Source organism: Condylura cristata, unplaced genomic scaffold (assembly GCF_000260355.1).
Source record: "Condylura cristata isolate star-nosed mole 26May11 unplaced genomic scaffold, ConCri1.0 scaffold00017, whole genome shotgun sequence".
Lineage (NCBI taxonomy): Eukaryota > Metazoa > Chordata > Mammalia > Eulipotyphla > Talpidae > Condylura > Condylura cristata.
Window position 1 is genome coordinate 31009468 of NW_004567118.1, and position 18773 is coordinate 31028240.

At 55.2% G+C, this 18773-nt stretch overlaps 1 protein-coding gene across 1 annotated transcript in view; it reads right to left on the reverse strand.

The window, feature by feature from the left end:
- Window positions 1-18773, reverse strand: part of PITPNM3 (PITPNM family member 3) — a 66365-nt gene that overhangs the window by 1050 nt on the left and 46542 nt on the right. Inside the window, exons 7-20 of the mRNA XM_012726092.1 lie at window positions 18558-18747; window positions 18048-18170; window positions 17455-17639; window positions 14974-15146; window positions 13572-13742; window positions 12170-12364; window positions 11450-11598; window positions 9923-10039; window positions 7213-7329; window positions 6736-6884; window positions 6314-6463; window positions 4272-4455; window positions 1391-1519; window positions 334-338 (exon numbers count right to left, since the gene is read on the reverse strand). Of these exons, the coding sequence (XP_012581546.1) occupies window positions 334-338; window positions 1391-1519; window positions 4272-4455; window positions 6314-6463; window positions 6736-6884; window positions 7213-7329; window positions 9923-10039; window positions 11450-11598; window positions 12170-12364; window positions 13572-13742; window positions 14974-15146; window positions 17455-17639; window positions 18048-18170; window positions 18558-18747 (2037 nt within the window). The remainder of the gene's footprint in view (window positions 1-333; window positions 339-1390; window positions 1520-4271; window positions 4456-6313; window positions 6464-6735; window positions 6885-7212; window positions 7330-9922; window positions 10040-11449; window positions 11599-12169; window positions 12365-13571; window positions 13743-14973; window positions 15147-17454; window positions 17640-18047; window positions 18171-18557; window positions 18748-18773) is intronic.

Sequence of the window (18773 nt, forward strand, 5' to 3'; positions counted from 1 at the left end):
TCCTGGCTGCCCCATCCTGCCCCGTTCCCCCCATTTCCCAAAAACATCCCCTTGAGTCCACAGCTTCTCCTCAGAGAAGAAACTCCAGAATGCCAATCACCGTTCAAGGCTCCCGGCTCTGCTTTGGACAACCGAATCCTTGTGTGGCTATCCTTGGTCAACCAGGGGTTCACTGGATTCTTAAGGGGGATGGGAGTGGGGAGGGGAGAGCAAGTGTGTGTGTGTGTGTGTGTGCGCGTGTGTGTTGGGGGTGGGGGGCTGATGCTCCTGTCCTTGTCACTTTCACTAAAATCCCCCACATGTTAGTCTCTGCCCTCATCAGGCTTCTCACCAAGGAACTTCATTTCCCGGCCCCATGGCCGCCCATCTCTGCCCATCTCTGCCAGTCTCTCCCGCTGTCCTCAGTGCCTGGTTTCTCAAAGTGTGGCCCCTGGCCCAGCAGGGGCACGCACTTAGGCGCCTGTTGGCTGGAACCTGGGGCCAAGGCAATCAGAATCTGCATTCACACGAGATCCCCAGGAAGGTCTCGCTGAGGTGCACTCTGCCATACCTGCAGTTCTACCTGCTGTGCATTCCCAGGCCCCTGGCACTCAGCAGGGCCCCAGGGGAGACCATCACCTTCCCTTCACCTCCTTCTCCAGCCTGCTTCTCTGCTGGATTGTTCCCAGCAGAAACCGGCCGCCACGCCTGGCTTTCCCCTCCCTTCCTCATGCACACCCAGGCCTATCTGCCAGTCTCAGGCGCTGTGCCTGCCACCTGCCACCCTCTCCCTCCTCTTCCTCTGCTCTGCCTGCCACCTGCCATCTGGGAGCGCTCCGAATCCCAGACTCTCTCCCAAGAGTCAGACCAGGCGTGGCAAGGCGTGCAGTCCCACCACGCTGCCCTCAGCCCCTTCCTTCCGCCTCACACCCAGCCTCACACTGAGTCACTTGAGTTTCCAGAATATACCTCTGCTCTGCCACCGCCTAACCTTCGCTTTGCTGCTGCCTCTGTCACCAATGCTCCTCCAAACTTCAGGCCCTTCCTGGACCACTCCCTCGACCTACTAAAAACCAGCGTTGCCTCAGTCTGGCCTAGCTGCTCCTCTTGGGGACCCCACAATTCCATGCCTCGCCCCCCCACCCCAGCACCCCGACTGCACCCAGACCCCATGGCTCTTGCCACACTGCACTGTCATTTTCTGCAAATTTCCCCTTCTCCCACTAGACTGGAGGACATTCAACCCACCCAACAAAGGCCCTGGTTCAGGGCAGGTGCTCAGCCATGTTTACCAATGAATGAGTGGGTGAATGAATGAATGTGCAAATTAAAAATGAACAAACAAGGAAACGAGTAACTCCTTCCCACCCCAGCTCTTCCCTGCCGCCAGCCCCTAGCTGGGATTACGCACCTGGCACTGGGTCTGGTACTTCTTGGTGGGTCGGCCCACGATGAAGATCTGGGAGGGTGGCAGGCCCAGCACACTGTACACGGAGATGTCCTTCGTGGAGCCATAGGCTGCACTGATTTTGATAAAGCACTGAAACACAGGGGCAGTTCATGGAGGGGGAGGAGCCAGCCCACCTCCCCGCCAGGTTCCGAGACCATACCCCAAGGGCATCTCTGCTGGAAGACCCTGTATCTGTACTTCCTTAGAGACCAAGCCATACACCCCCTTTGCCAGGAACCACCTCCCACCCTGTAGTGACCTCCCGTCCTGACCTGGCCACACTGACCTCCTCTGGACACAGAGCTCTACTTGATAAGGCTTTGGCCACACTGAAGACCCCGCCTCCAGCAGCCCTATTCATGTTATATAACAAAGCGAGCAAAGCAAAGGGTTCCTTTGTGGATGAGGAAGCTGAGTTCTAGATTTACCCAGGTGTCGGCATTGGAGGCCAGTTCTGTCCACCCTTTGCTGCCCACAAATCTGAACCCAGAACTACCCCATCTGAATATCAGACTGTGACCCTCCCTGGCCGCTGCCTGTGGCTGGCTATTCTGATGTTACCCCGGAGGCCGGGGCAAGCTCCTCCTCACCCGTGTCACTTCCAGAGCCTCACCCACCCCTGCTTCAGGTGCTCACTGTCCAGCTCTTCCTCACCTGGGGGCTCCTGATAAGCCCCGTCAGTCCTGATTTTGCTTCCACTCACCTGCCTGAGTTCCCTGGAGGATTTTGGTCTCAGTCTCGGCTTTCCTCCCTCCTCAGTCCTGGAATGACTTTGCCTGCGTGAGTGACCCCTACTCCTCAGCCCTTGGGGGGGGGGGGGGATGGTCTCGGAACCTCAGTCTTTACCTCAGTCATTAGACATCACCTCCAGAACTGAACCCAGAACTACCCCACCTGAATCTGGAACTTGGGTGTTCCCATGTCCCCAAACTAGCTCATCTTCCCCCAGACTGGTCTCCTGTGTCACCTCTCATTTCCTTCATTTATTCAATCTTTCCACTAATATTTACTGAATGCTTACTATAGGCCCTCATCACCTCAGACTCTGCCTCCCTGGAGACCCCATTCTAGACTGGTGGACCTCAGTCTCTCCTGGTCACCCAAGGTAGACAGCTAAGTGCTCCCCTCTCCCTCCAGCCAACCATCACTGGGTCGTGACAGTTCGACCTCCTCATTCTGATGCCTGTCCGTGCATTTCTCTCCACCCCATGGCCATAGCCTGGACTCCGGCTTTCCTGGCTTTTGCTTGGGTAACAGCTTCCCAGAACTACCCTCCCTTCCTCTCATATCCCCTGGCAGTCTGAGTGCTGTTTCTACTGCCCAAATTAGACATGGCCACTCCTTCGCTTTCAACTCTTCCATGACTCCCCACTGGCTCAACAGAGCCCACAGTCTGGACCTGGTTTCCAAGGCCTTCAAACCACAGACCCTCTGGGTCCTAGCTCCCACTTGACCTCAACCTGACCCTGTACATACCCGCATCCTGGACTCTAAGATTATCCCACTCTCTTTCCCACCTCAATGCTTTGGCACATGCTACTTCACTGGGCGTCTGATAAACCCATTCTCATGCTTCAAGACTCATCACGTTACCACCTCCAGCCCTCCCTGGTGGTGCAATGGGTTACAGCGCAGCACTATGAAGCAACTTCAGCCACTGAAGCACAAATTCGAATCCCAGCAGACCTCTCCTGACCCACCTGCTGCTCCCCTCATCAGTATATTTCAGTCAATCTGCCTGTTCTGCTCCCCAGTCTGTCTCTGGTGCATCTTCTCACTGCCCTGCACCTCTGGCCTGTATCCCAGTTCTGTATGCACAAATAAATAAATCTTTAAAAAAAGTTACTACCTCCTAGAAGCTTTCTGGGCCTCCTTGGGCAAAGCTAAGTCCTTCATCCTCTGTCAACTGGACATTTTCCAATCACACACCAGTAGGCTATCCCTCTGTATGTCTGTCTTCTGTACAAGGGCAGACTTTTTTTGTGAAAGAACAGCTAGGAAATATTTCAGGCTTTGCACACTGTCATATCTATTCACCTAGTGTGTTTTAGCTCATAAGCAGCCATAGACCACATGTGAGCAAGTTGAGCATGGCTGGATTCCAATAAAGATTTGCTTATGGATACTGAAATTTGAGTTTCACATGCCATGAAATATTCCTTTTCTCTTGATTTTTTTTTTGTCTCCAACCATTTAAAAGTATAAAACCATTTTTAGCTCACAGGTTACATAAAATCTGGCACTGGGCCAGACATTGCTGGTGGGCCATTGTTTGTCCTGCTCTAGATCAGCAGGTCTCAGTATCTTCTAAGCCTCAGGACCCTCTGGTGGGCTCATTGACAAAAAAGATTACTGTTCCCTCTCCCTGGAATTTCTGATTCAGCACATCTGAGTAGGGGGCAGAGAATCTGCATTCCTAATGAACTCTCAGAGGTACCCCATGAGAAATGAGAAATGCAGCTCCAGGTCAAAACCCCCAAGTGCTTACACTAAGGACATCTGTCTCTGCACAATCCTGACACAAAGGGCAAGGTAAGGAACACAAAAGACACTTCACTATCTGTAAATAAGCAGATGGAGAGCTAAGAGCTCAGGCTTTAGGGTCAGAAGAGAAAGGATGCATGCTCTGAGCTCTGGGGCTAGCCAGTGAGAATAGCAAACACCCACCTCTGAGGACCCACCGAGGTCCATGAAAGAGCTGATGCTTTGCAAGCAGCTTTATCAGGCACAGTGGAGGTGGCAGGGTAAGCAGGTGAGGCCCCGCAGGGATGGAGGGAGAAGGGCGGTGTGCAGGAGGTCTGTCCCTTTTCTGGCCCGGCCCCGCCCGCGGCCTGGCACTCACCTCCTGCATGAGGTTGCGCAGGAAGATGGCCTTCTGTCGCAGAGGGTCGTGGACCAGCCCATCCGAGAAGAAGATCATGCCCTGTGGGAAGTTGTGCTGGGACAGCCACGACACCACCCTCTGCTTCTGCATGTCCGGCCTCCCCGTGATGTACAGGATCATGTAGCCCAGGTCCTGCCAGTGCCTGGCGAGAGGGCATGGTAGGGTCCAGCCCAGCCCAGCCACGCCCCACCCCAGCAGCCTGCCAGACCGCTGACCTCCTGAGAAGCCGGAGGGGCATCCCCAGATCCACACTGTGAGTCCTGGACATCTCCCCTGCGTGACCCACTGGCACCTCGCGCCCACAGTCAAACGGCCTCCCCACTGCCCATGCCCTCCTCTCTGTGCAGCTGAAGTCCCTCGATCCCCTGGACTTGGTTTTCCCTTCTGTGGAATGGTGCTCCTGATGCTGCCTGGGGTTGACCTAGGATAAAATGAACTCATCCCAAACATGACTGGTGTGGGGAGAGCAGGACAGTTGCTGTGCTGTTAACCTTGGGACTGTTTCCATGGTGATTCCTGTGCATCACCAGCCTAACCCTATCCACCTTTGCCAACGCTATTCCTGGTTCTCAGCTCCTTGCGGTCCCCAGCTGTCTCTGCACTTGTGATCCTCCATGTGCTGCCCTTGAGCACCTGGGCTCCCCAGCCCATGAGCCGTGCTCTCTCCTGCACCCCTCCTCAGTGGCATGGCCTGGCACTCCCATGCCCTCCTTCCAAGGCTTCTCTCCTCCAGGGACCCTCTCTCCTGTGCTCCCCCTTGATTCCCCATGAAATCCTGGCTGCAGGATGTCAGATGCGCCCAGACCAGTGTGAGGACTTTTGTGTCACCAGCCATCAACTGGCTATGACAGCCAGTTCCAAGGCAGGAAGATGGTCTGAGCTACTCAGGAGGTTGTATAAGATTGCACGGGTCCAGACATCACCCTAAGGGATTCTGGTTAGTTCTGAGCTGGAGCCCAGTGATTCATGTTTAAACAGTAGCTTTAATGACCGGCAAGGTTTGGAGAGCTCTGCAGAAGCCCTAGGAGCTCACATAATAAGGAGGGGAGAGCAACACCAAACAGATCCCGGGGGAGGAAGGGCCACAGTTTTGCTCCCCAGCTGTGGGAGGAGGGCTGGGACGTGTTTGAAGGGGATGCAGTAATGGAAATAAAGGACGAGACTAACCCCCACTTTTGATAACCAGCTAGCTGATTTCCATCCATCAAGGGTGAACTGAAATGCCACCTCTCCCAAGAAGCCTGCTCTGCTTTCTCCAGTCAGCTGAAATAGCTCCCACCTCTCAATTAGCACCATGTGTCAGCTGGTCTTGAAAGGGGCCCCAGTGAGCCACATGTCCCATAATGTGGTCCCTCCCCCTTGAGTTTGGGCTGATCTTTGACAGCTTATAACAACAGCACGCAGTGGGGAGGACCTGACTCCCAGACTGGCAGCGTCCACTGGGGTCTTTAGGAGCTAGGGGAAGCCAGCGGCCACAGAAGCAATCAGTCACCACATGCAAAATCTGCCTAGTCTGAAACTACACAGGCCAGGACCGGAGCAACACGTGGAGAGAAGGCCCTCCTGCAGGGACATGGCATTCACTCCAGCAGAGTCCTCAGAGGACCCCAGCCCTGGCCACCATTTGACTACAGTGACTAGACAGACCCCAGGTGGGGCAGAGCTCACTCAATCCTCAGAACCGTGACAGAGAATGACACATTATCATCTTAAGCTGCGACGTCTGGAGCCACTTTTAACCAGCAGTAGATAGCCAGACACATGGGTTTTGCCCTAAGTGGGGGGAACTCGCAGTGTTGGAGTTAGCAGCTGCTGGGGGGCAAGGGGGCAGTCCCTGGGGAGAGGCAGTGAGCTTCTCCAGGACCCTCATTACATATCTATAGGAGAAGAAGCCAGAACTTCCCTGCTCCCAGCCCAGAAACTATTTTCTAGAAGTAATCAGAAAAACAAAAAACCAAAAAAAAAACAGCCCATGGCCCTGGCAGGGAGGCAGCACTCACCGGACAACATCCACTGCCCCCGGCCGGACCTTGGGGTCACTGCCCATGATAGACACACTGGCCGCAAAGGACCCGTCGATGCTGAACACCACGCACTCCATGCCCCGGGGCAGCACCGTGAGGTAGCTCATCGCACAGGTCTGGTCGCCCCTGAAAGGCACCCACCTGTGGTCAGTCGCGCTCCTTGTCAGGTGTCCACCTGAGGCCAGAGGTCCACCTGCAGCTGGGTCAGAGCTCAACCTGGGGCCAGGGGCAGAGAGAATCCGGGCGGCATCTTCGGATGCCCCCGCTGGCGACTCATCTGTTTCCCCCTTTCCACACAGCAGGAATGGGGTCCAAGGGAGAGTGCCCCATGTTCAGGCCAGCCTGTCTGGAAGGCCAGGGGCGTGAAGGAAGCCACCGCCAGGCATCCCCAGCCCTACCTGACAACCATCTTCACGGGGTAGACGCCGACGCCCAGGCGCCGGGGCCGAGGCACACTGTACGTGATGCGGCCACTGCTGTTGGTGATCTCTGTGTCCAGGTGCACCCAGCGGCCCGACGACGGCTCTGCCATCACCAGGATGTCCACCTGCAGCAGCGGCAGGGCAGGGCACTCGCTGAAGACTGGCGGGAGGGGGGCACTGGGAGGTTTGGCTTAGGGGCTCAACCGGGGAGCCCCCTGCAAGACAGAGGGCTTGGGGTACAGACGGTGCCCCCTCTCTCTGCAGCCGCACCAGCTTTGCACTCCTCAGAAGCTTCCCCAGCGCACCCCACTTTCCTTGCTTGCCCTCTTGGTCTCTGGCCCACGCTCCCACACATAGCCAGCCCTCCCCAGCACCAGCCAGGCCTCCCACTGTGATCCCACAAGGCGCCTGGTGCAGGTGGGGTGGGCCGAGGAGATGACCCGGCCCCCATACCTTCTCTCCAGTCAGAGCCACCATGTCCAGAGGCCCATACATGAACCGCCCCACCAGCACCTGCGGGCCGTCTTCAGCCGCGATCACGTCATTGGCCCGATGGTTGGCAGTGACGTTCTGGAGGGACAGAAACCCATTCACCCGTTGCAAGTCAGCTTGACCTTGCTTTCACATTACACTGTGTTTAGGATTGGTGGGGACCATGCGGACCTGCTGAATTGTGCCTTCTGTTAACTTCCATTAGGGCATCAAATACATGTTCCCATGGAACCCATGAGAACAGCAGCAGCTTAGACGCTTACCGCTGACTCCAAGGTGCCCCGGGGTCCCTGTAAATGTGTGTTCTCTGCTCTCGCTCACCCACGCGGCCCTCTGACGACAGCCCGCACACTCACAGCCATTCTCCTTCTGGGCCCGGCTGGACACATCGGGTCACTTTTGGTTCTTGCTTTGGCATCCCAGCTCAAATCCAGCAGCCATTTCCCACCCATCTCTTCTTAGTGGGAGGTTGAAATGTGCCGGAGCGGAGAGACTAGTGGAGAGACTAGTGCAGCAAGACCTCCAGGGCCAGCTCAGCTCATGGCCCTTCTGATTTGTTCTTCCTTTGCTCAGCCCCCCAGGCCCACTCTGCCTTAGATGACTGCAGACCTATCCTGAGCATCACGTCTTTCATCTGTAGGCCTCCAAACATCCCATCCTTCTTCACTTCTGATTTCAGTTCATTCCATAGTGCAAAGACCTCCGTTGGCTCTGACCGCCCACCCGCTCCGCCTGGGTCCAATGCCCAAATCACTCAGCCTGCTGCCCCTTCCTTTACGGAGATGCCACATGGTGTCTCTCCCACACCCGCATTACCTCCCATCTAGACTCTGATAGCGGCGTCTTAACGGAGCTCCTTATCCAAAAGTAGGCTCCACGGCAGATCCAGCATTTTTATAAAACCCAGATCTGTTCACACCTAGTGCCCAGTGGTGAAGTTCAAATCTTGAGTTCATCATCAAAGCCTCGTCCACCCTGTCTCCTACCCTGTCTAGTAGGTTTAACTAGGGTTATTGCTTGATTCCTACATCCTCTGGTTTTCTTAGGCCAGAGCAGTGGTGCCCCAGGCCTTTGCTCACACTGGGTCCCCCACTTTACCTGTCAGCCCTGGCCCTCACCCCCACATCCTAGCCCATCCACGAGGACCTAACTTTCCAAGAAACACTCTTAGATGTCCCAGATGTCCCTTCTCTCAGTGCCCACCTGTTTTAATTTGATTCCACAAACATGTGCAGTCACCTCTTCTGTGCTGGCGCCTGAGTCGGGAGGCAGAAAAACCCTCCCCTATCATTGCTGGATATGGGGCATAGGCCCCTTGTAAAAGCATAGGAGAGGGAAGAGTTCTTTCATGGAGATAAGCTCATGGAAAGAAGCTTGCCATCACTGGTCATTAGGGAACTGCAGCTCAAGCCCACACGAGATGCCATCTCACTCCACTGGGTGTGATCAGAGATAGATAATAACAAGAGTTAATGTGGAGGTAGAGGGAGTGGAACCCATGTGCACTCTGGTGGGAGTGTAAACTGGTACACTGCTTTGGCATCCAGCTTGGCAGTTCCTCAAATGGTTTAACTAGGGTTATTGCTTGATTTAGCAATTCTACTCGTAGGTGTAGGCCCAAGAAAAATGAAAATATATATCTACACCAAAACATGTACATGAATATTAATGGCAGCATTATCCTACTAGACAAAAGCTGAAAACAACCCAAATGTCCAACAACAAGTGACTGAATAAACAAAATATGGTATAGCCATCCGGTGGAATATTATTCAGTCATAAAAAGGAATGATGTTCTGACACATGCTACAAAATGAATGTCCTAGAGAACGCCATGCCAGGTAAAAGAAGTCAGGCACAAAAGACAGCAGATTGTATGATATTATTTATGCGAAAGATGCAGAATAAATCTATAGTTGCAGAGAATAGATTGCTGATTATTTAGGACTGAGAAGAATGGAGATGGGAGAAAAGTAGCTTAGAGGATTAGGGTTTCTTCTGGGGTGATGAAAAATTCTAAAATTGATTCTGGTGATGACTTGCTAATATTTGTAAATGAATACACTGAAATCCATTGACTTGTTCACTTTATGTAGTTAAATTGTGTGACATGTGATTAAATCTTAATAAATATGCTTATCAAAAACAAGTTGATTCATAGAGCATCGATCACCTTCTACCTCTTAGAACTGTTCTTGGGGTTCATGTCTGATCTTCCCAGCAGATTGGGAGTACCCCCCACAGCAGTGTTAGTGTCTGAAAAATCACTATGCCCTACTTTTTAGCAGAGGGCCTGGGACACAGTGAGCACAGAGGATTATTTGCTGAGTAAATAAATGAATGTAGCCTTACTGGACTCTACTCATACTTCAATACTCAACAGAAGTGACTTCTTCAGGGAAGCCCTACTTCTGACCTACTCTGAGAAACCTTCTTTCCATCTTCTGCCTAATCTGTGCCTCCCTTTTTCACGGCAAATACCCCACCAAGCCATATCCAACAGTGAGTCGGGTGGTGAGTGCTGTGGTGGTGAGCAGGATGAATCCCTGTATATGTGAGCCCTTAGCCTTGGGGGGAAGGGGATCAAAGATCCTTGCTGCCCTGTGGACACCCCAGCCCCTGGGACAGTCCCCCCTCTCCAAGTCCCCTGTCCTAACTGGTATGCACATACCCGCAGCTTGACCTGGGTCCTCTTACGAAGCCACTTCTCACGGGGGTTAGCGGGGCTCAGTGCTGCAGGGTCCAAGCCAGCGCTCTCTTTGACATTCACACTCTCATAACGCATCACCTGACAAAAAGCAGGACTGCACATCAAGCCATCATGTGCACTGTCCCCCCTTCCCAGGGTGTCATGGCCCTCCAGACCGAGGACAGCTAAACCCTCTGCCCCCACCAACCTCCCAGCCTGGAACCTCAGGAAACTGGCAACTCTAGGGCCACAGCTGCCCCGCTCGATAGCAGAGGTCAGCGGACACTGGGCCTGCACCCTGGTCTGCCTCCCTTCCTGTCACAGCAGGTGACCTTCTCACAGCGCCTTAGAGCCCCGGCCCCAGCCCCCCCGCCCACCTCCTCAAGAACATTGCTCCGCAGAGCTCCTCTCTCACCCCTACAGCACCCATCGTCCCTCCTGGGTCACTTGTTAGCCTCCAAATATGCCTACTAGTTCCCGCCTCAAAAATGCCCCCTCCCCGAAAAAGGAACTCTCCTGCATTGCTGGTGGGAATGCAAACTAGTACAACCACTATGGAAAACTGTTTGGAGGTTCCTCAAACTGCTAAACATGGAGCTTCCCTATGACCCAGCAATCCCACTCCTAGGTATCTACCCAAAAGACACAAAAACACTGATTGAAAAAGATACTTGTACCCCCATGTTTATTGCTGCTTTATTTACAATTGGAAAAACATGGAAGCAGCCCAGATGCCCAAAAGTAGATGACTGGATTAGAAAGATGTGGTACATATATACAATGGAATATTACTCAGCAACCAAAAAAGAGAAACACATGTCTTTTGCAGCAACTTGGATGGAGCTGGAAAAGATCATGCTTAGTGAGATAAGCCAGAAAGAGAAAGAAAAATACCAGATGGTTTCACTCATAGCAGGAGTATAATGGACCAGGCGAGAAAATAACAAAAATAATGAACAACCATATACCAGAGACATTCTGTGGGGGTGGAGTGGGGAATGGGATCAAAAACGGGGGAAGGGAGGGAAATGCACGGGACTATGGTGGTGGCACAGGGTTGATTTGGTGATGGGAAACCCACGGGGATTACAATTGAGATGAAAAAAAAATGTGCAAAATGATGTAAAAATAAACTTTTTAATAAAAAAAAAAATGCCCCCTCCCCTACCCCAGGAGCCCTGAAGCTCTCTAGTAGCACCCCATTTCTCTGCTCTCCCTGCAGCTGCATTCCCCAAAGCTTTACCCTGTGTTCTGCCTCTACTTCCCAGCTGCCTCCTCCCCTCCAAGACTCCAAGCTAAAATACTGGTCCATTCGCCACTATAGTTACTGCTTAACTTTCCAGAAGCTGGCGTTCTTTATGACGCTCTGGCCATGTGGCTGCCACGGCGGGAAGAGCCTTCCCAAGACCCAAGCTGCGTCTCTCCTCCAGACGTAGGACTGGAGGGGAACTCTAGGAAGGAGGGGACCTCCAGAGGCGCCACGGGGAGGGGCCTGGCGGGCAGCAGTACCTGTCTCAGGATGAAGGCCACCACGTCTGTGGACTCCCAGTAGCTGGCATGGAAGAGGTGGGGCAGGGCCACCGTGGGGAAGGCGGTGAGGACATCGGGGCAGTACAGGGCGTAGTCGATGCGCTTGACACCCCACCACTTGGCGGTGACTGCAGGTCAAGAGGGAGGTGAGCACAGAGTGGCCTGCCCAGGCCTGGACCCGAGGCTCAGTAGGGGTCCCCACTGCACAGTCCCTGGAGTGTGCCACTCAGGACACAAGTTAGGGTCCAGAGCGTCCAGTCCAAAACACACTGTTCTTTCCCATCTAACCCACCCCACAGCCTAGCAGCCCACTTTGCCTACCCAGCCCTTCTCTAGGATGTATGCTACAAACTGCTCCCCAGGAGTGGGGCCAGGCCCATGGAGACATCAGGCCTCACCCTAAGGCTCCTGGTCAGCGGGGACTCCCCAGGAAAAACCAGACCCTGTGATTAGGGCTCTGGCTGCAGTCAGAGCTCAGTCTAGGCCTGGAGAGGTCGTGGCTCTGGCCAGTCAGAGTGGGGGCCGTGTCTCAGGGTCAGAGGTCAAAATTCTCTCTGAGGTCATTCAATCCGGATTTCCTTCACCCCTCATCCACGGGAGGTCTGCCTTCTGCAGCCCTGGGTGGAGGTCAATGGCCACCGCAGGAAGCTCCCTCTCCCTGGAATCCAGGCAGGCAGGACCCCAAAGACCCCCACTCACTGCGGGAGGCGCCCTCGGGTGCCAGGCTGTCGGAAGAGTCTGAGCTGTCGCTGTGAGAACTACTCTGGCTCATCCTCCGTCCCAGGCGCCGGGACCGCAGGGCCTGAGGAGGCGAGGCAGGGGTGTCCAGGAGTGGCGGGCTGCCCCGGGAGCTGCCCTCCAAGAAGAGGGAGCTGTGGGTGTGCAGGGCATCAGCTGGAGGGGGAATGCACAGTCAGGCGGGTGGCGTGTCTCAAGTAGAGCCGCTGTGCTGCTGAGCCGACCCCGGCGGGCAGGGCCTGGGTGCTCAGGGAGTAGAGGCTGGCTCGCTCACCCTCCTACAGCCAGCCTGACCTCTCACCCCTGGCCGGGGGGAGCCCCGTCACCAGCGAACTCCACTGGATTTCACCTCCTCCACTTTGTGGGTTCCACCAGCATGAGCCAGAGTCCCCACTCCCAATAGAACTGCCAAGGGCACTCTGGAAGATGGCCCCCACAGGTACCAGCTGAAATCACAGGTGACGCCTGTGACACAAGACCACATGCTCTTGTATCAAACTCCTGAACCACAAGGATTGTGGAGGAGCAGAGATGTGAGTGGGTCTCCAGCAGGGGTAAGAGAAAACCCTGGGGCAGGAGGCTGCCTGACCCAAAAGGGATACATTTTAGGATGTATCTAGCATGCATCACAGCTCCTGACAAAGCAAGACTTTGTAAAGGAAGGGCCCATGGAAACGGACAGAGCTGGTGTTTAGCCCGGAGCTAGCCTCATGCCCAGCTCCCCTCCCCAAGCCTGGTCCAATCTCAGAACTGGCTCAGGCTAAACCTCTGCTGAGCTTTGCAGCTAAGGCTCTGCTCTCCGATCCCTGGCTGTTCTTCATCTGCCTGCCCCTTGACCTTACCCCAGTTCAGCCTGACTGTTCCCATAGGAGCTCCAGCGGACTCTGCCCTGCCTCAGACCCACCTGGGCTCGATGCCACAGTAGAGGGCACAGTAGCTGCTTTCCACGAGAAGATCCCCCCAGCCCCACCCACCAGCTCTTCACCTGCCCAAATGCCTTGGTTAGAGGACCCCTCTTCCAGGAAGCCCACGAGGATGAGACACTCCGAGCCCTGTACCTCCAGCTCCAGCATCCAAGCTGGACCCTGAGGACTAGCACTCAGCATGGACCCCTGGACTTGCAGCCACAGGACCTTGTCAGGGGCAGCATCTGCATCTACAGAGCAGGTATTCCCACAGGTGAGCTGCTCTGAAGGTGGTGAGGCAGCTTTCTCCTGTTCTCTTCTCCCCCAGAACATATATACCCCGCCGAGCGGGGCCTAGTCACTCCACCAGCCGACAGATGGGAAGGCCTGGACCAGGAATGGTGGCCCAGAGCGCCTTCTGGCGGGGCCCACACTCTCTCGCACCCCCAAGCACCTACCGAGGAGCAGGGACTGTCCGTCGCCCAGTGGGAACCTCTGATAGCGGGGTACGCTGACAGGTGGCACCAGGTGGAACGTGGGCTCCAGCAGCGGCTCCAGCCGCGAGGCGGAGGGGTCTGCGCAGTGGAAGAAGCTATAGACCTGGCTGCAGGCAGGACGGACCTGGAGACCTGGGCGCAGAGGATACATGGGAAAGTCCCTTGCTAGCACCTAATCTTTTACCCTAAAAGTTTCCCTGGGATACCTGAGGAGCTTACACCTCTGCTTAAGCACCTGCCACAGCTCTCTGCCACCCACAGGGTGAGAGCCATTATGTTCAGCTGGCTTTGGAGCCTTCGCCAGCCTGCCCCACCACTGGGCACGACAGGCACCCAGCCCTGCAGCCACGGCAGACATCTGATGTCCCCCCAGTATCTGCCCCCCAACACATAACACTCCGCAGGCTCCTACTTCCCTTTCTCTGGGCCATCCCTTCTTCCTAGGAGACCCTCCATCCCTGTTTGCACTAGTCAAACGCCTATAAATGTTCCCAATTTTCATTTCTTTGCTACCTGATCTGGGAAGCTCACCAGGGTCTCTGGGCCAAGAAAGCTGCCCCTTCCTCCCACCTTCGTCCCACCCCCACTCAATGCCCAGGCCTGGTGGTCAGGCCGGTGACAGAGAGGGGCTCTGCAGGCAGAGCCCGGCTCTCAGTGACCAGCAGGGGTCCCCACTGAGTGCACCACGCCATCCTGTGCTTCCCTCTCCAGCTAGTCAAGAGACCTAGGGTTCCTCAGCGTGGGGAAGGGCAGTCCGGGGTTCTGTCTTCTCTCCCCACTTCAACCAGAGTCTGTTCCTTTTCATCTGTTCTATATCACAGGTTGTTGATAAGCTTTGATGCGAAAGAAGTTTGGGAAGCCGTGATCTGTTGCTCCCCCAAGTGTCTCCAGATACCTGTTGCACCCCCAGATCACTGCTAAATCATGGCTGGTGCACATCACCCCGGCGTGCACCGGGGGTATCGGGGGAGGCATGCGTGGCTACAGGAGCGGCATGAGCAGAGGCCGGAGTGAATGCAGAGCTGGTGAGACCGACCTGGCTGTGGCGGGTTTACCTGGGTGCCAGGAAGGAGGGGTGGGTGCAGTTGGGTAAATGCTTCAGCTGATCTCTGTGCAGAGCATAACAGCCAGACAATGGGCCACAAATCAGCCACGAGTGCATGACAGGGCACCTCACTTTTGCCTCACCTGGGGAAATTAGCCCCTCTCATTCCTCTGGCCTCCTTTTCTTCCTTCTCTCCTCTCCCTCCATCTACCCCAACCCCTGCTCCTGCCCCTCACGCCCTGCTCTCCCCACTTTGAGGACCTGACACCACAGCCAGTGACACAAAGGCACCTCAGGTCCCAGCCGTGCCATACGCACCGTCCAGTCCTGGCAGCACCGTCCTCCGCATGGCCAGGACCAGGCCCAGGGGCGAGCCAAAGAGGAAGAAATCGGACACATCGAAGTCCAGGCGGCCCAGGCTGGCCTCTGGGAGTGGGGGGCCCCCGGCTGCAGAGGGCTCGGCCTCGTCCTTCAGCACACTGGAGTGGATACTGCCAGGGGGGCACAGGGAGGGCGGGTTAAGGAAGCACTGAGGGTGTGGGGGTGCCACTTAGCAGGGGGTGGGGCCCAGACCTCCACCTGTGGGGCAGGACTCAGAACTGGAGGCCACTTTCTGGACCCATCACAGGGTGGTGACCGTGTCAGCACCAGCCCACAGGTGGCTACAGCAGGGGTCTGCTAGCTTTTGCTCTGAAGGGCCAGGTGGTGAATACATCAGACTTTGGGGACCTGGAGTCAGCAGCACCTCGCCAGAACTCTTCCATGACTGCACGACGAAAGTTACCCTACATGACACACGCAGCGAGCCAGGGAGGCTTTATCACCGAGGATGGGCCAAGGTCACCTACGCCGCCTCCTTGCTGGTGGGCCTGCCCCAGCGTGCGGTGTCTGATGGCCACACTGTGAGCCCCTGCTCTGTCTACAGGGCAGCCTGGATGACAGACCCGCTCACTGGATGACGTCAGTCCTGCGGGATTAGCGTCTTCACCGTAACTCAGATTTCAGGCAACGCACAAACAGAGGCAGACAGCTCGGTCCTCCCTCTCCTTCAGCTTACAGATGGAGCAGAGTTTAAAGAGAAAAACATGAGGCATAGAATGCAACCATTCGCGGGCCGTGCATCCACTGGTGTTTCAAGTGGGTGGTGAGCCACACCCCAGAGGTTCTCCAAAACAGGCAGGAAAACTGGGAACCTCCCTGAGCTGCCAGCTGGCATGAGGCACAGCGTAGGGCTGGCAGCACACGGCAGGGGGACGTGATCTAGGAGTCGATGAGCTGCATGCAGATTCAATAGACTTCTCAAGCTGGAGGCGGAGGGGTGGCAGAAGTCGTGGAGCTAGTGTGGGCCAGCCCCCAGCCTCCGTTGGGGGCCACCCAGGAGGTTGACCTTCAGCCCAGCCCCTCCTGCCTCTGGCAGTATGCGCATCTCACCGAGGACACAGACCCTGTTAAACAGCACGCTCTCTTGTACAACGTGGCCCCTAAATACCCGCCAACTACTTAATTGCCAAAGGAGCAGCCATCTGTCCCTACACCAGAGGGCAAAGCTGACTGTCTTCGGCCAGCTACCAAAAGCCTCCAACTTCTTGTCACTGCCCAAAGGCGGGGCTTTCTCAAAGGAGCTTTCAAGGATGAACCAGAAATGCTGGGATTTCAGCTTGCAACCCTGACTGAGAGCAGTGGCTTTTCTAAAGAGTAATTTGTCGAAGGGGCTTTAAATAGTCAGCTATAAACATGCAGAAACTTTGACCTAGTAATCCTTCCTCCAGGAACCAGCCAAACAAAATAACCCAAATATATACATCAGTGTGGATGGACAAGATGTTCACTCACTCAAGGTTTAATTATAATTTTAAGGACCTGGAAAAAGTCAAGGTAGCCGATTACCAGGATTAGGTAAAATGTTGACCATGCACGCAATAAAATATTAAGAATAGTTCCCAGTATGTTTGGTTATATGGGAGGGGGAGCACAAAAAAAAGTGTTTTGCTTTGTTTTGTTTTATTTCTAAGTAAAAGTAAATGCTAAGTGTGAAATGAAAAAGGAAGAAAATATTCCAGAGGGAACAGTGGTTCCCTCTGAGTGGTGAGGTGATACCTTTCCCAATGTTCTGATGACCTCATGACTCTTGTCATTTGGGTAAAAAAGGAGGGAGGGAGGCAAGAAGGAGAGAATTGAGGAGAGAGGGAAGCAAAAGGAGGCACTCCATCCCCTCTGGGTCCTGAATAAATGTGCAGGCAATTCATTTGACCAGTGTGCAAACACATCTCTTCTAGGAAGTTAAGGCAGGCAGTTCCATGGTGGGTCTGCTGGCTCCGAGTGAGTGTGGTGTATAGAAGTGACCCGGCCAGGGACTCAGGGGCCAGAATCTGCCCCAGTTCTTCAGTGACTGGCAGCCGGCTAAACTCTGCTGCCATCTAATAAGAACACGCCCTGGGGGAGGGGCCTCCGGACAAGTCTACGTCTGTCCATCTGTCCCGTTCACTCAGTTCTTAAAACCAGCAGTGAAGTAGGCTGGGTAGCCCTGCCCCTTGACCAGAAGATAGTGCTGGTGCTCAGAGAGGGACAGTGGTTTCCCTGTCCGTCTGCAAGCGGGGTGGAGCAGGGATGGAGCACAGGACCCTCGGGTGGCCTCGGTCCCAGCATCCCGGTGCTTGTCCGTCGGCTCCATGGAAGGGCCTGGGGCAAAGGTCTAGTCACAGGCCTCCCAGGTGACACTGAGCCAACCTCTTCTCTCTCCTAGGCTCCTGGCTGGAAGGAAGACAGAGCAGGGCGCAGGGGGTGGGGGTGGGGGGCTACCTAGATAGGAAGGCGTGATGCTGGGTGATGGCCTCACAGTCATAGGTGGAAGAGTCGCTCTGTTTCCTTGGCAACGGCCTCTTGGGCTCCTCATCTTCTAACACACTGGAGATATCAATGCTGCTTTTGCTGAGACGCTTGGTGCTGGCCAGGCTGCATTCCTCCTCCACTAGAATCGGGGTGTCCTTTGGAGCCAAGCAGAAGAGAGGAAGCACTGTGGTGACCAGGGTCTCTGGGATCCCACCTCCATCCCTTTTTCCTAGGTGTGAGAGGCGATACTTCCTCCAAGAGGAGAATGGAAGCTGCAATGCGGGGCAGGGGACTTGAGGCCTCCTGCTACTTCCAGAGGGATCAGGGACCCAGTGGGACTCTGACCAGCTGTCTAGGGATCCGACTCTACATTAGCCTCTTTGCATCTCAGTTTCCTCGCCCGTGGTAATCTCTTGCTGCTGTTGTAAGGTTGTGAAATAATCCTGGACTTCAAGGGATAAGTAAAGGGCTCACTCAACCTCCCTGAGGCCCAGCTCCCCTGGGGCCAGCAAAGGGGACTCCAGAGGCAACCCCCACCCCCTTTCCCACCATCTGGCCCGCACCTGATTGCTGCTGATGCTCCCCTTCCGGCTGCTGCTGCCAGGGCTGTCGCCCGAGGGCCCCGCACTGTAGCAGATGGCATCGAAGGCCAGGAGGCCCCCCACACAGTCTCCGATGAGACACACCTGGAGGAGGCACAGCTGGGCCTGCAGGCTTGACCCCCCATGACCTCACCACCCCCCCAACTCCAGCCAGAGCACGGTCCCCTGTCCTGTCCCCAGGAGGTGCTGAGAGCCCCAATAGGGGCGGGGTGCTCACCCTGGGGCTAGGGGCAGCCTGTGGACAGGAATCAGGCCAAGATCATGGGTCAGACTTATGTCAGGGACCAGAATAGGCTCAAAATCAGAACTCAGTTTTCTAATCTGTAAAATGAGGACAAACCCAAAGATGTCAAAATGCTCCTTTGATCTCAGAAACTATGGCTCAGAACAGCCTGGTCATGATGGTTCCAGCAGATCCCAGCCTCTCTCCCGGCAGGGGCCAGAACAGGGAGGCAGGGCAGGCTGTCCTACCTGCCCACTGAAGCCAATCCCATCAGGGGACTTGAGGAACTCTCCGTAGACCTGGTTGGCTCGCTCGATGACGGTGGCAACTGCATCCTGGTACTGCGGGGAGGAGATGGCCAACAGGGGCAGGGCGGCCAGAGGGACGTGGTCCTGGCTGTTGCTGAGACAGCCCTCATCATGGCTGTAGGGATTCAGGCTGCAGACAGGGGGCCAAAGTCAGCC